General features: G+C 41.7%; 1 protein-coding gene across 6 annotated transcripts in view; it reads right to left on the bottom strand.

Moving 5' to 3' along the window:
* The window catches only part of LOC308296097 (multivesicular body subunit 12B-like), a 103,503-nt gene that overhangs the window by 39,469 nt on the left and 48,401 nt on the right, over positions 1–15,633 (bottom strand). For 4 of the 6 annotated variants that reach the window (XM_080739222.1, XM_080739219.1, XM_080739220.1 and 1 more), the window contains exons 4-6: positions 12,532–12,622; positions 10,143–10,272; positions 8,923–9,036 (exon numbers count right to left, since the gene is read on the bottom strand). In XM_080739222.1, coding sequence (XP_080595348.1) covers positions 8,923–9,036; positions 10,143–10,272; positions 12,532–12,622 — 335 coding nt within the window. The remainder of the gene's footprint in view (positions 1–8,922; positions 9,037–10,142; positions 10,273–12,531; positions 12,623–15,633) is intronic. The other 2 variants (XM_080739224.1, XM_080739223.1) reach the window with 1 other exon arrangement.

Genomic DNA, 15,633 nt, shown 5'->3' on the forward strand with positions numbered 1-15,633 from the left:
AGACAAGAGTTAATAAGCAGGAGGCAATACAAGGATGAGAGTGAAGACGAATTGCTACAATGGCATCACACATTGAAAATAGCTGATCTACAAGCTTGTTGCGAGCTTGTCCATCTGCTAGTTACAGCGGGCAACAAATATTCTAAAATGGCTAGTAGATGTTTTTAGTAGATATGATATAAAACAAACAAACAAACAAAAAAAACAGACTAAAATATACTCCTTAGATCAGTTTATATCAATCACACAGGTGCATTATTTGTTTATACAGTGATTCAGCGTATCTGTAGCTGAATGAGGGAAGGGGAGCACTTGTTTTCCTTACAAGCCCTGCCCGTGCACAGCTTCTAAGCACCGCCCGTGTGGGACGGCGAGTGACTGAGGGGTTTCGGGGCGGGGCTTGTAAGCAAAACAAGCACTCCCCATCCCTCGCCTCGCCAAACCATCTGTGCTGGATTCTTGGCTGCAAGACTACTGTAATAGATAGGCTAGCAGTTTACACAGGAAGTTCACAGTAGTAGTAGTAGCTAAATCTGGCTTAAAACATAAATGAATTAATATCTTAAAATAAGATTGAGCTAACAGTTATGTTTTGTTTCTCTGTGAGTTTGTTTGGGAAAAAGTTGACATCTAGCACACATCCATCTGGACTGGCTGAGTATAACAGGCACTAGGTCTCATCCTGGTAGCTGGGAACTACTTTCTTGTACAGTAGAAGTTTTCTTGAGATTAATTATTACTTGCGCCAGCAGAGCGCTCAAGTACTGCGATCGGCTGGCTATGTATGTCGGTGTCCTCCTTTGTTTAAGCCTGTAGCCCAATCAGGGCAAGTTGGCACCTCGACAGAGTTCAGTTCTAAGTTAAGAACTGTATTCATTGGTACGTGTCTATAATTTTCAACTTGCCATATTTTAAAGCATTTAAAGCAAAAAGCTACGTGAGGTCTCAGTTTCACTCCGTTAGCGCGGTCGGATTAGCCATTACAAAATATTCTCTGCAAAAGTCTGCATGCATAATATAATTTCTGTCGGGTGGATGTCCAAAACCATTCCCTTTTTTTATTATTATAATGTTTTGTGTGAAATTCTTGTATGATGAAGTATGACTTTAATTAGCAAAAGAAATTACAAAAAGAAAAGTTGAAATAATAGAGATACAAGGTTTCTGGACGACCGCAGCGATATAAGGGAAGAGGCAGAGCTGCGACGGAGCTGGAAGCTCTTGTTTTGACACACATCCAGCCTTCCCTGTGACAACATCTCCACACCTTTCTCCATGTGCAGACAGTGCTGCTTTCTCACCCATCATTATCCTCCTTTAAGCTCAGTGTCAGGCGTTGAAAAGAGAATCTCTCTGAATTCACTGGCAAAGAATCTTTGAGCACAGTTCCCGAGTTCCCATCAGATCTGGGGTTGATCACTATCGTTTGTGGCACCGCTCGGCATCCGTTTGGTTAAGAATTGAGACGCTTTACAATAAAATAAATACAAAATATATTATTGGAACTTTTCGGGATCCTGTGAGATGATAAAATGGGAGCGTTCTAGAAATGATTATGCATTCTAACATTTTAGATGGGAGATCTGTCACAGAGCATAGTGACAGTGACATGGTGTGTCTTTCTATTCAAGAGTCGTGTGCAGTGAGAAGACTTGGTTAAAGCGTTTAGACCGGGTACGCATTATTTTATGCTTTAACTTTTGAAAAATAGCAGATATACAGGCTCACAGCGCGGCACCGAGTGCTGTGCTGTGAGCTTGTAGATCTGCTATTTTTTTAAATCGTGAAAATTTGATTTTTTTTTTACAAAAATCTATGTTTCTGTCAGTGGTTCTCAAAATGTTTCATGCCAAGGACCCCCAACATTACATGTAATTGGCCATGGACCCCCCATCTCAAAATATTGTATCAGGGACCCCCCAGAAGCAAATATTTGAGTTACAAATACGCTTTAAAAAAAGACATATTCAAAGATAGATAAAAATCACGATTTTTCAAAAATAGCAGATCTACAAGCTCGCAGCACGGCACTCTGTGCCGCGCTGTGAGCTTGTAGATCTGCTATTTTTCAATAGTTAAAGCATTCAATAATTCTATGGCCTAAATGGGTTAAAGCAGTGATACAATGGAAGTGTAGAACTATACAACACTGTCTGCCGTGTCACAGGCAGACGACAGGGAGATACAAGGTGTATTGATATGCATGTCATTCCTGACATAGATGACTTTCCGCAAAAAAAAAAGAAAAAAGCCACTCGGCCTCGACATTTTTGTCATTTGGAAGTTTGATTGCCAAAAGGAAAAAAAAAGCAGTGTCTACTACAGGCTGTGAACTATAGGCTATTATAAGTGTCAGAAAACTTGATTCGGAGGGGGAAAAAATAGCCATATTAGGACAAGGCTAATTTACTGTATCCTACCAGTCACTGTACAGTAGAGGTCAGATATCAGCTTCAGCGATGACAGTTTTATCAGGAGAACAAATGGCAGCGTTGGCCAGGATGAAGGGGGTTGGTGGGGCTACAGTGGACGCCGGGGTAAAAAGGCTGACCGGATGGTACAGGTTTTTCCACATTATGAAGTCTGGAAGTGGCGATATGGCCTTTCTTTGACAGAGAGCAAGCCAAAGTGGTTGACATCAGACTGAGGCCATGAATAAATACATTTAGGGGTCACTGTAGCCTTTTGGAATACTTAGACGCACCTGATAAAAAAAAAGCCTTTGCAGGGCTCGAAGATTTGAAGATCAGTCGCCTGTAACCTACAACTGCTTTTAGAGCACTGTATAGCAGGGGTCTTCAACAGGGGGTCCGGGACCCCTAGGGGGTCCTCAGAGTTACTACAGGGGGTCCCCCGAATCTTCCATCCTTTTTATATTAACAACTTGAACCCTAGTGTCCATATTTTGAGAACTGTAGCCAAAAATAGCCAAAAATAGCAGATCTACAAGCTCGTCTACTGCCAGTGGAAAAGGAGTGCCGGAATGCTTTTTTTTTATGTGAGAACATCCCCCCCCCCCCCCCCCCCAAAAAAAAAAGCATTCCGGTATAAAAAAAAAAGTCATTTTGGTGGAATATGGGTAAAACGTTATTCATTATTCATTATTATTATATTCATTATTCATTATTCATTATGACGCGGGCGGCCCAGCGTCTAGTCGGCGACCTGGCCAACTCGGGAACGATGTAAATAGAGAATGAATGCCCCGCCCTTTAATGCAAACCCCATTATACCTGTTGTCATAGGACCCGTTTTGACCATCTGTTTGCCTGTGTCCATTTATGCCCATATATGGAGATATCTGTATCTGTCTGTCTGTCGGCGTCCATTTTATGTCCATATATGGAGATCACTGCAGATATAGTTCTGGGTCCATTTTATGCCCATATGCCCATATATGGAGATATCTGTCTATTTGCGTCCATTTTATGCCTGCCCCACCCTTTAATGCAAACCCCAATATACCTGTTGTCATAGGACCCGTTTTGACCATCTGTTAGCCTTTGTCCCCACCCTTTAATGCAAACCCCAATATACCTGTTGTCATAGGACCCGTTTTGACCATCTGTTTGCCTTCTGTTAGCCTTTGTCCCCACCCTTTAATGCAAACCCCAATATACCTGTTGTCATGTTGTCATAGGACCCGTTTTGACCATCTGTTTGCCTTCTGTTAGCCTTTGTCCCCACCCTTTAATGCAAACCCCAATATATGGAGATCTCTGCACACACAGTACCGGTTGCGGAAAACTCTGATGTCAGACATCAGCTCCGCATTCGGGGATTCATTTTATGCCCATATCTGGAGAACGCGCGTGCCGGTGGGAAGAACGGTTCTCGAGATTCACATACATACATACACATTCACAGAGATTTTTTGTTGACTCCTGGCGTACGTGATGTCAGAGCCTTTTATGAAGTGATGTCACAATGAGTCAGCGATTGTGCCGATTTCCTCAGGAACAGCCTGATGTTAACAATCAGCTCCGCATAAGGAGATTCCGAACGTTTCGCGCCGCTTCGGGAAAACCGCATGCCGAGTCGGGCCGAGGCCCGGCACTGCACTCCGCGCCGCAGCGGGGAACGCGCGTGCCGAATCTGAAGCCGGTGGGACGAACGGTTCTCGAGATACGCGGATTACAAACAAACAAACAAACAAACAGACAGAGATTTGTCGCATTTATAGATAGATGGTAAGAAGAGTTATGTCCTCTCACGCAGGCACAGAACAGTGCCATCGGCTAAGTGTCAGCTAGTGTGTGCAATGTGTTCTGAGCAACTTTTATCTCGGCGTCACCTCATCTGATCTCCCGATGCAGTTGCAGTTACTTAGGACAAGACAGGATGGTCTGTTCAAGCCAAACATATCATCGTTGTTGGGTGAAAACCTTGTATGTCCAAAACCGTTAGTTTTGCATTTTTCATTTTAAAAATGATTTAAACTAGTGAAAACAGCCGATCTACAAGCACACAACGCCTTGCACCGCGAGGCGTTGTGTGCTTGTAGATCGGCTGTTTTCACTACTTTTGTGCGACGGCTTTGTACGATGAAGCAGGGCTTTACTTTGTGAAAGAACATACACATTTGAAACTTGGAGATACAAGGTTTCCACCCGACAACGACGATATATAGCTTCTCTCCCTGTTGTTTTAGAACACGAATAGTAATCCACTGTAACAAAAGATGGTTTAAATAATGTAACTATGTTGTAGTGGCTTATTGTCAACCGAGCAATGAGGATGTCTATCCCCTTTACAAAGTGCTTGACCAATGGGCAAATGCTAAGGTGGAGCACCACACCTACCTAACAACAGCTCTCAGTATTTACACACGTCTTAAGTTACCTAAGCCTTGTTACTCATACACGGAAATATGCGACTAGCCAAAACCATATCCTAGAACTCATTCCTTGGGTGGAAGAAATCTGTCTTTTTGTCCAACAGTGGCTGGCCGATGTGACAATCAAAGAGAGAGACTATTGTTGCGGTTTCATAATTACGATTCTCCCAACTCAATTTACTGTAGTTAGTTAGTCAAAAATATGTAATTACATTTCATGGTTTTTATTTGAACGACATGACAGAAAGAGATTGATCTTTATCTTATTATAACGTTACTTCATGATTGTATGAGATGCAGACTCTAAACCAAAGGTCTTCAGGGGTCCACCCAAACACAAACAAATGAGGCCCTATTCAATTAGATAGGATTTCTGAAGATTTTACCTACTGTCAAATGTGATGAAAATGCAAGGGAGAATCCATCCATATTCATGAGGGAGGCAAGGTCTGTTAACTGAACTGTGAGAGCCTGAGAGGAGCATTGTTTTACGAATTATACATAATTAGCCTATGTATAATTTGTATGAACAAAATATTGATTGAACATATAACAAATTACTGACCATATATTTGCTGCACTGCAGTCACAGTCAACCTTTAACACAAAAGACATCTCATAATCTACATCATAGTAGTATATTATATATTTACAGGATAAACCCTATGGATTAAGGTGGCAAAATAGTGTTTCCTTTAGGGCCATACTTATACCAAAATGTCTACTTTCTATTTTATTTCACTTAAACCATTGGTGCTCTAAGCAGGGGGCCAGTTGTCCGGATTTAAAATGAAGCAAACACAGAACTAAAAGTTCCTATGATTGGCTGCTAGTTGCACAGTTCTGGTACCAAAAACAACATGTTCTCCAAAGGATTCCATTAATTTCCCCTGAACTTTTACATTTGATTTGCTTACCTTAATAAACATTGTCATAAATACGTTATGGTTCCTGTCGCTAGTTTAAAGCCTCGTTTCAATCACCATGATATGCGTTTTGTGACAATATGGTCCAATTTATGTCATAATTGATGTTAAAGCAGGAGGGGCTTGTGATCATAGGCTTGTGATGGTCCTTTTTCGTGTGCTTTATTTTTTCGGCAAGCTCAAGACAATGTCCCATGTATCCCTGCGGTATCACATTGGCAGCCAATAGCATTCCTGGTACCCATATTAAAAAATGATTACGTGACACCCATACAAGGGCAAAAAATGCTTCATTTTCGCAGCATAGAAACCAATGTCCCATATGTTTTACTATGGACGGTGGCTATGACTTTAAGGCACTGTCAGTTCAAACCATTTTGGTGTAGTTGGGTGTAAAGAGCAGCATAGCTTCAAGGGGTCAGGTGACAGGTCTAGCAGGACTTTGAGACGTGTTTCTTCTCATCAAGTATAAGGCAAAACAATAAACAATTACATTTAAAACAGTGATTTGGATTTAACCACTGCCTGGATACATTATATTATACTAACGCTCATAATACCACATTCAACAGTGTATAACTACAGCTTATATAACTCGGCTTCATACAACTGAAAAACCTGACTTAAGTTAGTGCACACTAACAAGCTCTTGCTGCCCGAGGCAACTTAACATTTGAGAGGGATCACTGCCGCTTTCAAAATTATAAGGGTCATTAAAGATGTACACATTATTGACTGTATTTAAAACATCTTTTGCACTGACTGTAAAGGGCACTTAAATTTAAAGAGGTGCCATTCTCCAAAGGCCATAAAGTTGTTAAACTGTAGATAGCTCCAAGGAGGGTTGGGGGAGTGAATTTTCACGTGCAGAATATGAATAAAGTACAGCCAAATGATGCTACAAGGACAGTAATACATCGACAACTACTGTACTGTTATATTTTATCAATCTGTGACTGTGACCAACAGTCATGAATCACCGTGCCAAAACCTCTCATTTGTGATTCTGAAAGACGCACAACTATGTATGGTGATGTGTTTGTGTAAAGTACAAGTACGCAGAACGGATGCCAATTTCTAAAGATAAATTGCCAAAGACCTGGCACTGTCTAAATTGGCAAGAGCGCCAACTGCCCACAGTAACCGTCCTTATGTGTCTGTGCATTATGGATGGAAATGCACTAAAAAAGAAGACTTGCACACTGTGGCATGAATTTTAATGTTAATACAAAAACAGGAGCCTGTGATCTCAGCAGGCAGCAGGAGGGGCGTGTGAGTTGCTTCGAGGTGCAATTTATTCCAACCCCGATGCCTCACCAACATGAAAGCAGGCTTCAAAAGAACGGAGGATTACCGGTAACATTTTGCAAGTCGGGGAGTACAGCCGAGGCTCTCACCGTCGTTTGGAAGACATCAAAGATTACTGACCATCTTCAAGCCGAAATAGGGATGATTCTCCAAAATCTAGCTCACAGTACAAAAAAATAAAAAGAATCATAGTTTCCCTTTGAACAAACTTTCAGCATTTCAGCACTCGCTTACTCCGCCGAGTTGCCATCTGAGCAGTGGACCCTGTTGGCATTCACCCACTCTGGCCCAGGTTGTGAAGTGGTTTCTCCTCGGCCCAGCACTCAGTGGCAAGTCACCACATTTTTTAAGCTGGCAAAGCCAGCCGTGCCCCGGCCAAGTGAGTACTCTCCAACCGTGCTGCCATTCCGAAGGAGTCTCGGATTGTTTATTTACATTTTGCTGTGGAAATCCCCAGCTCTTTGGTTGCAGTAAATAATTGAGCTGTTTGATCTGGACGCGGTACAAAGACCTGCTCACTTCTCGCTGGGCCCGAGGCAGAGAGGAAGGGGTGAGCAGCTGAGAGGGTTGGGGTTGGAAGGGAGGGGAGGTGAGGGGAGGTGGGGCGTATAGGCAGGGGTGTCGCACCAAATTCTGGGCCCTGGGTACAAGGATTCAGTGTGGGGGCCCCTGCGCTTTAACGATTGAAAAATAGCAGATCTACAAGCTCACAGCGCGGCACCGAGTGCCGCGCTGTGAGCTTGTATATCTGCTAATTTTGAAAAATTGCGAAAATCTTTGAATATTTCAAATCCTTCTAAGGTTTTTTTGAGAGAAAAAAAAATGTTTCTATGTCAGTGGTGCTCAAACTTTTTCATGTGTATTTGGCCATGGATCCCCAAAATATTTAGTTCCATGGACCCCCCCCCCCCAGAAGCAAAATTTGAGTTACAAATGTTGGCTTACATACTGTATATTCAAAGATTTGCACACATTTTTACGACTTTTCAGAAATAGCAGATCTACAAACTCGGTGCCGCGCTGTGAGCTTGTATATCTGCTATGTTTCTCAGTCCCACTCCCCCCCCCCCCCCCCCCCCCTTGTGACGCCCCTGGGTATAGGGGAGGGGGAGGGGGGAGGGCTCCAGGATGGCGGAGGCTCTTGGAGCTCTCCTCCCTTCCTCTCTGCAGCTGTCTCCCTCCCTCCCTCCCTCTCCGGGCTACAGCTCTTCCTCTTTTGTCTGCACAGTACAACACTCCTGTCACCAGCGTCAGAGAGCGACCTGCCTGAGCCTCCTGGGACACAGCACAAATAGCAGGAGTTTAGCCCTCATTGAACTCATGTTCCTGTTCTGAGGATCCTGTCTAGTTAGCCTGTCTCTCCAGTGAACCCTCACTGTACTCTCCTCTATGTCCAGCCACAACCTTTCCTGCAGAGATCAATTACCAAGGACTTTATTGCTTTGCATGCAGGAGCATAGAAGAGAGGAAAATTAGCTCTCTCTCTTGACACTGAACTTCAAGAATTTTGACTCAGTTAGTCTGTTCTTGAGAGACTACTGTGTCAGTGGTTCTCAAACCTTTTCATGTGAAGGACCCCCAAAATGATATGTATTTAGCCACGGACCCCCATCTCAAAATACTTAGTTCCAGGGACCTCCAGAAGCAAAATTTGAGTTACAAACGATCGCTTTAAAAATACATATATTCAAAGATTTGCACACATTTTCACGTCTTTTTCAAAAATAGCAGATCTACAAGCTCACAGTGCGGCACTCGGTGCAGCGCTGTGAGCTTGTAGATCTGCTATTTTTCAACAGTTAAAGCAGTCAATATGAATATCTTCTGTATGGAATTATGACAAGACAGTACCTTGCTATGCTGGGTTGTGGTTCACTTGAAGCTATAGCGGATCCAGTTGGTGATGCTTGGTGTATCTGAGGAACGTCTCCCATTCGATACCATATCCCCATGTTGTTGACTTCACTAGGAAAGGATTAATGAACTTAATTGTTAATCATGATTGTTGGTAATGTAACGACGACATGGCACAAGAATGTCTAATACTATTGAATCACAAAATCATATACTGCACTTCAATGCAGAACGTTCAATTGCAAAAGAGTGTATAATGGAAAGGTATCTTTCTTTTTTGTTAGTTGTTTGTAGTTTAATGATAATAATAATGATAATAGTAATAATAACTCAAGCTTAAAGGGCCGGTCAATTGGATGGCCGAGTCCACTCACACCACAACTAAAACAGTGAACAATATAGTTACTGTATAGTTATCGTTATAGTTATATAGTACTCAGTGTGAACGAACCTCAACACATGTGAGAGCAAAGGGGCTTGGTTTGTTATTTGCAATATGAACTATTCAATAATCAGACACCTACAGTATACCTGAACATGAAAACACATACTGTAGGCATATGAACTTACACAAGTACGTTTCCACTGTCCACACATCCAGATATCTCAGTCAGCACCCATATTTAAATACTGACCGTATGGAAAGGTTTCTAATGGAAATATCAGCAGAGGTGCCTTCAGACAAGATTGCTTTGCTTGATAATTTCTCAAAACAACACATTAATGCAGGGGTCTTCAACAAGGGGTCCAGGACCCCTAGGGGGTCCTCAGAGTTACTACAGGGGGTCCTCCAAATCTTTGAGTGATATAACGTTTTTTTTTGTTTTTTATAATATATATAAAATATATCCATATCCATATCCCCTGAACTTTAGCCAAAAATAGCAGATCTACAAGCTCACTTGTGAGCTTGTAGATCGGCTATTTTTGGCAAAGAGCTTTGGTGTAGAGGGGAAAAAGAGCAGACTAAGTACAGAGTGAAAGGTCAAGTTTATTAAGTATTGACGGTTCAAGTGGTTAAATATCTGAAAACACAAATTGACATGAATCCAAAATACACTGATCATTGTGCTGTCAAACAATGAAACTATATGGAATCTATGAAGAGTTTGTGGGGGTCCCTGCTTCATCTCTCTCTCAACTAAGGGGTCCTTGGCCTGAAAACGTTGAAGACCCCTGCATTAATGTATTTGCTGTAGCTATGGATTTGAACTCACCCAACACACGTGTAGTTAACAGGGTGATGTTTGGACCTGCCAGTGATCATGATGTCACACACAGCGGTGGTCGCAGCAGCCCGAGGGCTGAGCTTCACACACAGCCTCCTCTTCCTCATGGCAGGTTCCTCTGATGAGGCAGGTACACACACAGGGCCATCAGGTACACACACAGGGCCATCAGGTACACACACAGGGCCATCAGGTACACACAGGGCCATCAGGTACACACAGGGCCATCAGAGCAGACACACGCAGTAAAGATCAAGAGAATCATCAGGACAACTCAAGCCTCTGGGTTTCAAGCTCTAAAATGTCCTCTTAACTCAGTGACTCTCAAACCTTTTCATTTCAAGGACCCAACTGTTTACTATGCATTAGGCTAAGGTTAGGTCTGTCACGATTATGACATTTAAATGTCACTCAAATAATTGCGTTTAACGATTTTATTGTGTTTTTGTCGTTGACAATTACATTACTGTTTGGCTTTTAGGCTTTGAAGTTGAACATGGTAGATATGACACGTGACATAACCTAAATATACATACTTTAAAAAAGAACATTGATAGTGGAAATAGACGATCTACAAGCTCACAACACGTTGCACCGCGGCGCATTGTGAGCTTGTAGATCAGCTATTTCCACTATTGTTGATTTAAAAAAAAATATGAACATTTTTCAACATGGAAACGATTATGACGATTATGAAAAATAATCACGATTACCGGTATGTCAAATAATCACGATTAGACGATTATGTAATAATTGTGACAGCCCTACTCCCCTCCTGAGGGCCTCCGGACCCCACTTTGAGAACCACTGCTCTAATTCAAACATTCACAAATGCCATGAACACTTTCTCAAATTTCTTTTTTTTAACCATTTAGTCTTCACTAATAATCTCTAGATAAGGGATAAACTAATACCGGTTCCACTGGGACATTCTGTGTTCATAGAAAATGACTGGACAGCATGAAGCCACAGAAAACCCAGCATGTATTATTATAATTCTTCATCATTTTAGTAGGTAAAATGATAGAAGCAAGCAAACCCTCCATCAGCTGTAGTGCACAACAGGGATTTAAACTGGATATTCCACGTAGCATCTCATCCATAATGTCAGATGTATACATTAAACATGGATTCACATAACGTAATAAAACATTAAATTACACCATAGCCAAACAAAACATAATCTCTTTCCTTCATTCTGGCAAAGAAAGAAAAAAAAAGCAAGAGGGAAAAAAACAGCCTTGCTTTCCTATATTGCATCTGTGCCTCGCTCATTCTTTTCCCTAGCAGCACCGGAAAGTGCAGTGTAAATGCAATGATAATAAAAATAATAAACAAGCTGTCTTCACTCCCCACACCAAAATATTATTACATTTCCAAGGCATGGATAGTGAGGGGAGGGAAATACATAGCACTCAAAAAGCACTAAAGCATTGGGGAATGCATTTCATTAATATTAGATAACCCCCGTCCACTCGTCCTCTCCCCAAATAAATACATAAATAAATAAGCCGCTCATAAAGAAAAGCACAGCTCCAGCTGAGATAAACAATGACTCATGATTCTCTCCTCGTGTACCTCCAGGGTTTTTTTTTTATTTTATTCCCACAGACTACCATAAATTAACCTGTTTAGAACGGCTACACATTATTGTGTATCATTATTTTATGCTTTAACTATTGAAAAATAGCAGATATACAAGCTCACAGCGCGGCACCGAGTGCCGCGCTGCGAGCTTGTAGATCTGCTATTTTTGAAAAATCGTGAAAATTTGAATTTTGACCCGATTCTATAAGTGTCTTTTGAATCCTTCTAAGATTTTTTGAAAAACGTATGTTTCTATGTCAGCAATCTGGCTAGCCATCGTCAAAGAAAAGGTCCTTTTCACTTAAATGGAGCTCAGTTAGTCTGTTCTTGAGAGACTACTATGTCAGTGGTTCATAAACCTTTTCATGTGAAGGACCCCCAAAATTATATTTATTTGACCACGGACCCGCACCTCAAAATATTTAGTTCCAGGGACCACCCAGAAGCAAAATTTGTGTTACAAACGTTCGCTTTGAAAATACATATATTCAAAGATTTGCACACATTTTCACGACTTTTTCAAAAATAGCAGATCTACAAGCCCGCAGCGCGGCACTCGGTGCCGCGCTGTGAGCTTGTATATCTGCTATTTTTCACTGGTTAAAGCATTCAATAATATCTAGGCCTAAATTGGTTAAGCTAACCTGCACCCATAAAACATTCACTATCTCAAGCAAAGCTGCCCCAGAGGACCCCGGCCGGCATACATAGGTTTGAGAGTCAGAGCAACAAGGAAGAGGGGCAGATACAGTAAAGTAAGCTTGTGGTTTTGTACCGACTGTTTACTTACTGGAGTCCACTGTTTCTTGTATAGGTGTGAAGCCCTCTGGCAGTGTGTCTCTCACGTCAATCAGCTTCAGTTCCACCACCACGCTGCTTTCCTGGCCAAAAAGAGGCAACTCAAAAGATGAGCACAGCATGAGCATATCGTCGTTGTCGGGTGGAAACCTTGTATGTCCAAAACCGTTGGTTTTGCATTTATCATTTTAAAAATGATTTAAACTAGTGAAAACAGCCGATGTGCTTGTAGATCTGCTGTTTTCGCTACTTTTGTGCGACGGCCTTGTATGATGAAGCAGGGCTTTACCTTTCGAAAGAATGTACAATTTTGAAACTTGGAGTTACGAGGTTTACACCCGACAACGACGATATCAAATCTTATCGCTTATCTTTTTATGTTTTCTTCATAAGCTTGTATTTAAACCTGGAACGCATATCCATGTCACGTTAGATTTTAACAGCTTGCCTGTAACCATTATGTTATGCTTTAACTAGTGAAAAATTGCAGATATACAAGCTCACAGTGCGGCACTCGGTGCCACGCTGCGAGCTTGTAGATCTGCTATGTTTGAAAAATCGATAGAATGTGTGCAAGTCTTTGAATATCGCATGTAAAAATCAACCTGATGGTGGCGCTAAATATGACAGATCCATGTTGATGACATGACTGTAGACATACTGTGTACCGATTTGGGGAAAACCTTAGGGCAAATTTTGTAGGAGCAGTGTCCAAAAATGTGTTTTGCAAGAATCTGCCTCATGGTGGCGCTAGATGAGGGCCATGTGGGAAATGGTAGTGGTTTGGCAGCCAAGGAGTGTGTGTGCAAAGTTTGGCATGGATCGTGGCAACGGTGGCGGAGATATGAGAAGGGCAAAAGTGTGACGTGTGACTGACAGACAAACAGACTGACTGAGGTGTTGATAGTAACTGCGACCTGACGGTCACAATAATAAATACAATAGCTACACTGAAACGCAGGTTATTTCCTCCATTTCCTGACAATTAAGTCTCGCTTTTGGTCATCCACCCCGACAATGACGATATTCAACTTGCAAAGGACAGAGAGTAAGGCAAAAATGAATTCGCCACCCATTTTCTTTTGGTGGGTTTCGGAAAGAGAATGTAAAGATAATTGACTCGATGATTTACTAAAAGCTCAGGAAGTCTGGAAAGGAGAAGGGTTGACACAATAGCGGAAGTAATTACAACCTAATAGCTTTTTTTCTTCCCTTTCTTTCTCTTTTTTTAATGAGAATTCATGTGTGAACTTGTAATCATTCTCAACCCTTGGAGAGGAACAGTGGGGTGATGTGAGACAGGACGGGCAGCTTGATCATCAGAACAGGACTGGTTAAGCAATTTAGGCCCAGAATTATTTAATGCTTTAACTAGTGAAAAATAGCAGATATACAAGCTCACAGCGCGGCACCGAGTGCCGCGCTGCGAGCTTGTAGATCTGCTATTTTTGAAAGATCACGGTCGATTAGTGATCATTTGTAACTCAAATATTTCCTTCTGGGTGGTCCCTGGAACAACATATTTTGAGATGGGGGGGGAGTCTGCAGCCAAATACCTGTACTTTTGAAGGGGTCCTTAACAGGAAAAAGTTTGAGAACAGCTGATTTAGAGGAAGGATTTAGAAGTCGGGTCAAAGATTGGGTCAAAGATATTCAAAGACTTGCACACACTTTTTAAATTTTTTCAAAAATAGCAGATCTACAAGCTCGCAGCGCGGCACCAGCTTGTATATCTGCTATTTTTCAATAGTTAAAGCATAAAATGATGGTTAAAGTGGTTCAAATCTAACGCGACTCGGGCGTGTTTCGCGGTCTTTGAGAGTTAAAAACAATCAGCCTAGTGTGTAGCTGACATTTTCAAGCATGACTCTTCTCAGTCTCCCCAACCTCCCAGCCGTTTACGTTTTCATTTTTTCCGCCATAATAAATTGCAATAATACACAGCGGTTGGTGGAGACTGGGGGGGGGCGAACGAGCCGTGACTCGATGCGCCCGAAAAAGCCGGATTCCACCGCTGCTTGTTGCCCAGTAGTCATTACCATTAGAGACATTTTTTATTCATAGTTTTTATTCTGACTTTAGGGGGGGAAATGTGGATGAATGTTATTACTATGCATGGAGCCTTTTTTTCATGTTTTCTTTTTTTCCCCTCCTTTCTTTCTGCCGAGGAGATTTCTTTCCCATCAGGACCTGACAAAAAGGCCATCTACCTCCAACCTAGAGTATGATAAATCACAAACTATTTACTTCCCCCCCCCCCCCCCTCCCACACATAATTCAGGGGCTAATTTTGCAGAATCTGTTTTTGCCATTGACAATTAGCATTGACTGGCAGACAAAATAGCCTTTGTTGATGGCTCTGCCATGTTTAATCTGTGTCAAAGTCTTTAAAACAATGCAGACACACATTTTTAAGATAATATACAGGAACTAGGGGAAGGCTATTTGTGTGCTTTATGCTAAACCGAGAACCAGATTGGGCTCAGTCAAGAGGCAGCCGGCACAGAACTGCATGTTCATCATGAAAGGACCTACAGTAACTGAACTCTTGGAGGGGGGGAAAAAAGATCAGAAGAAAATACCTTAAACAGTCAACACAGTATTCTTTACAGTATATCATCGCAACAAAGATAGCATATATTAATACGTTAATAAACGTAGTAAATAGTTATCTGTATGAGCAAAGGTTAAAGAGGCAGGTTTGGGAAATCATGATGATTTAGTACAATAGCATGAGATACAGGTAGATACCTGTTGACCAGTGGTTCTCAAACTTTTCAGGCCGTGAAAAGTTTTTTGTACAACACGGTTCTACTGTGAAAATAGCTGATCTACATGCTCAAAACGCCTCACAATTTCTGCCTCTAATATTTGACAGTTTGGCAAATGTTTAAATTGTCATTTTAGAGGTATTAAAAACTCCTTAAATTGACACTTTAGAAATGTGCAGATATCCTCAATAAACTTACATGTTATGTTAGTGTGTATACTGTTGAGTGAGAAAACAATGTTGCACATTAAGTTAATCATCTGGGGACCCTCCAAAATAATTTGGGGACCCCCCTGGGGGTCCCGACCCACAGGTTGAGAACCA

Source organism: Nannobrachium achirus (genome assembly GCF_963921795.1).
Source record: "Nannobrachium achirus genome assembly, chromosome: 12".
In the NCBI taxonomy this organism is placed as follows: domain Eukaryota; kingdom Metazoa; phylum Chordata; class Actinopteri; order Myctophiformes; family Myctophidae; genus Nannobrachium; species Nannobrachium achirus.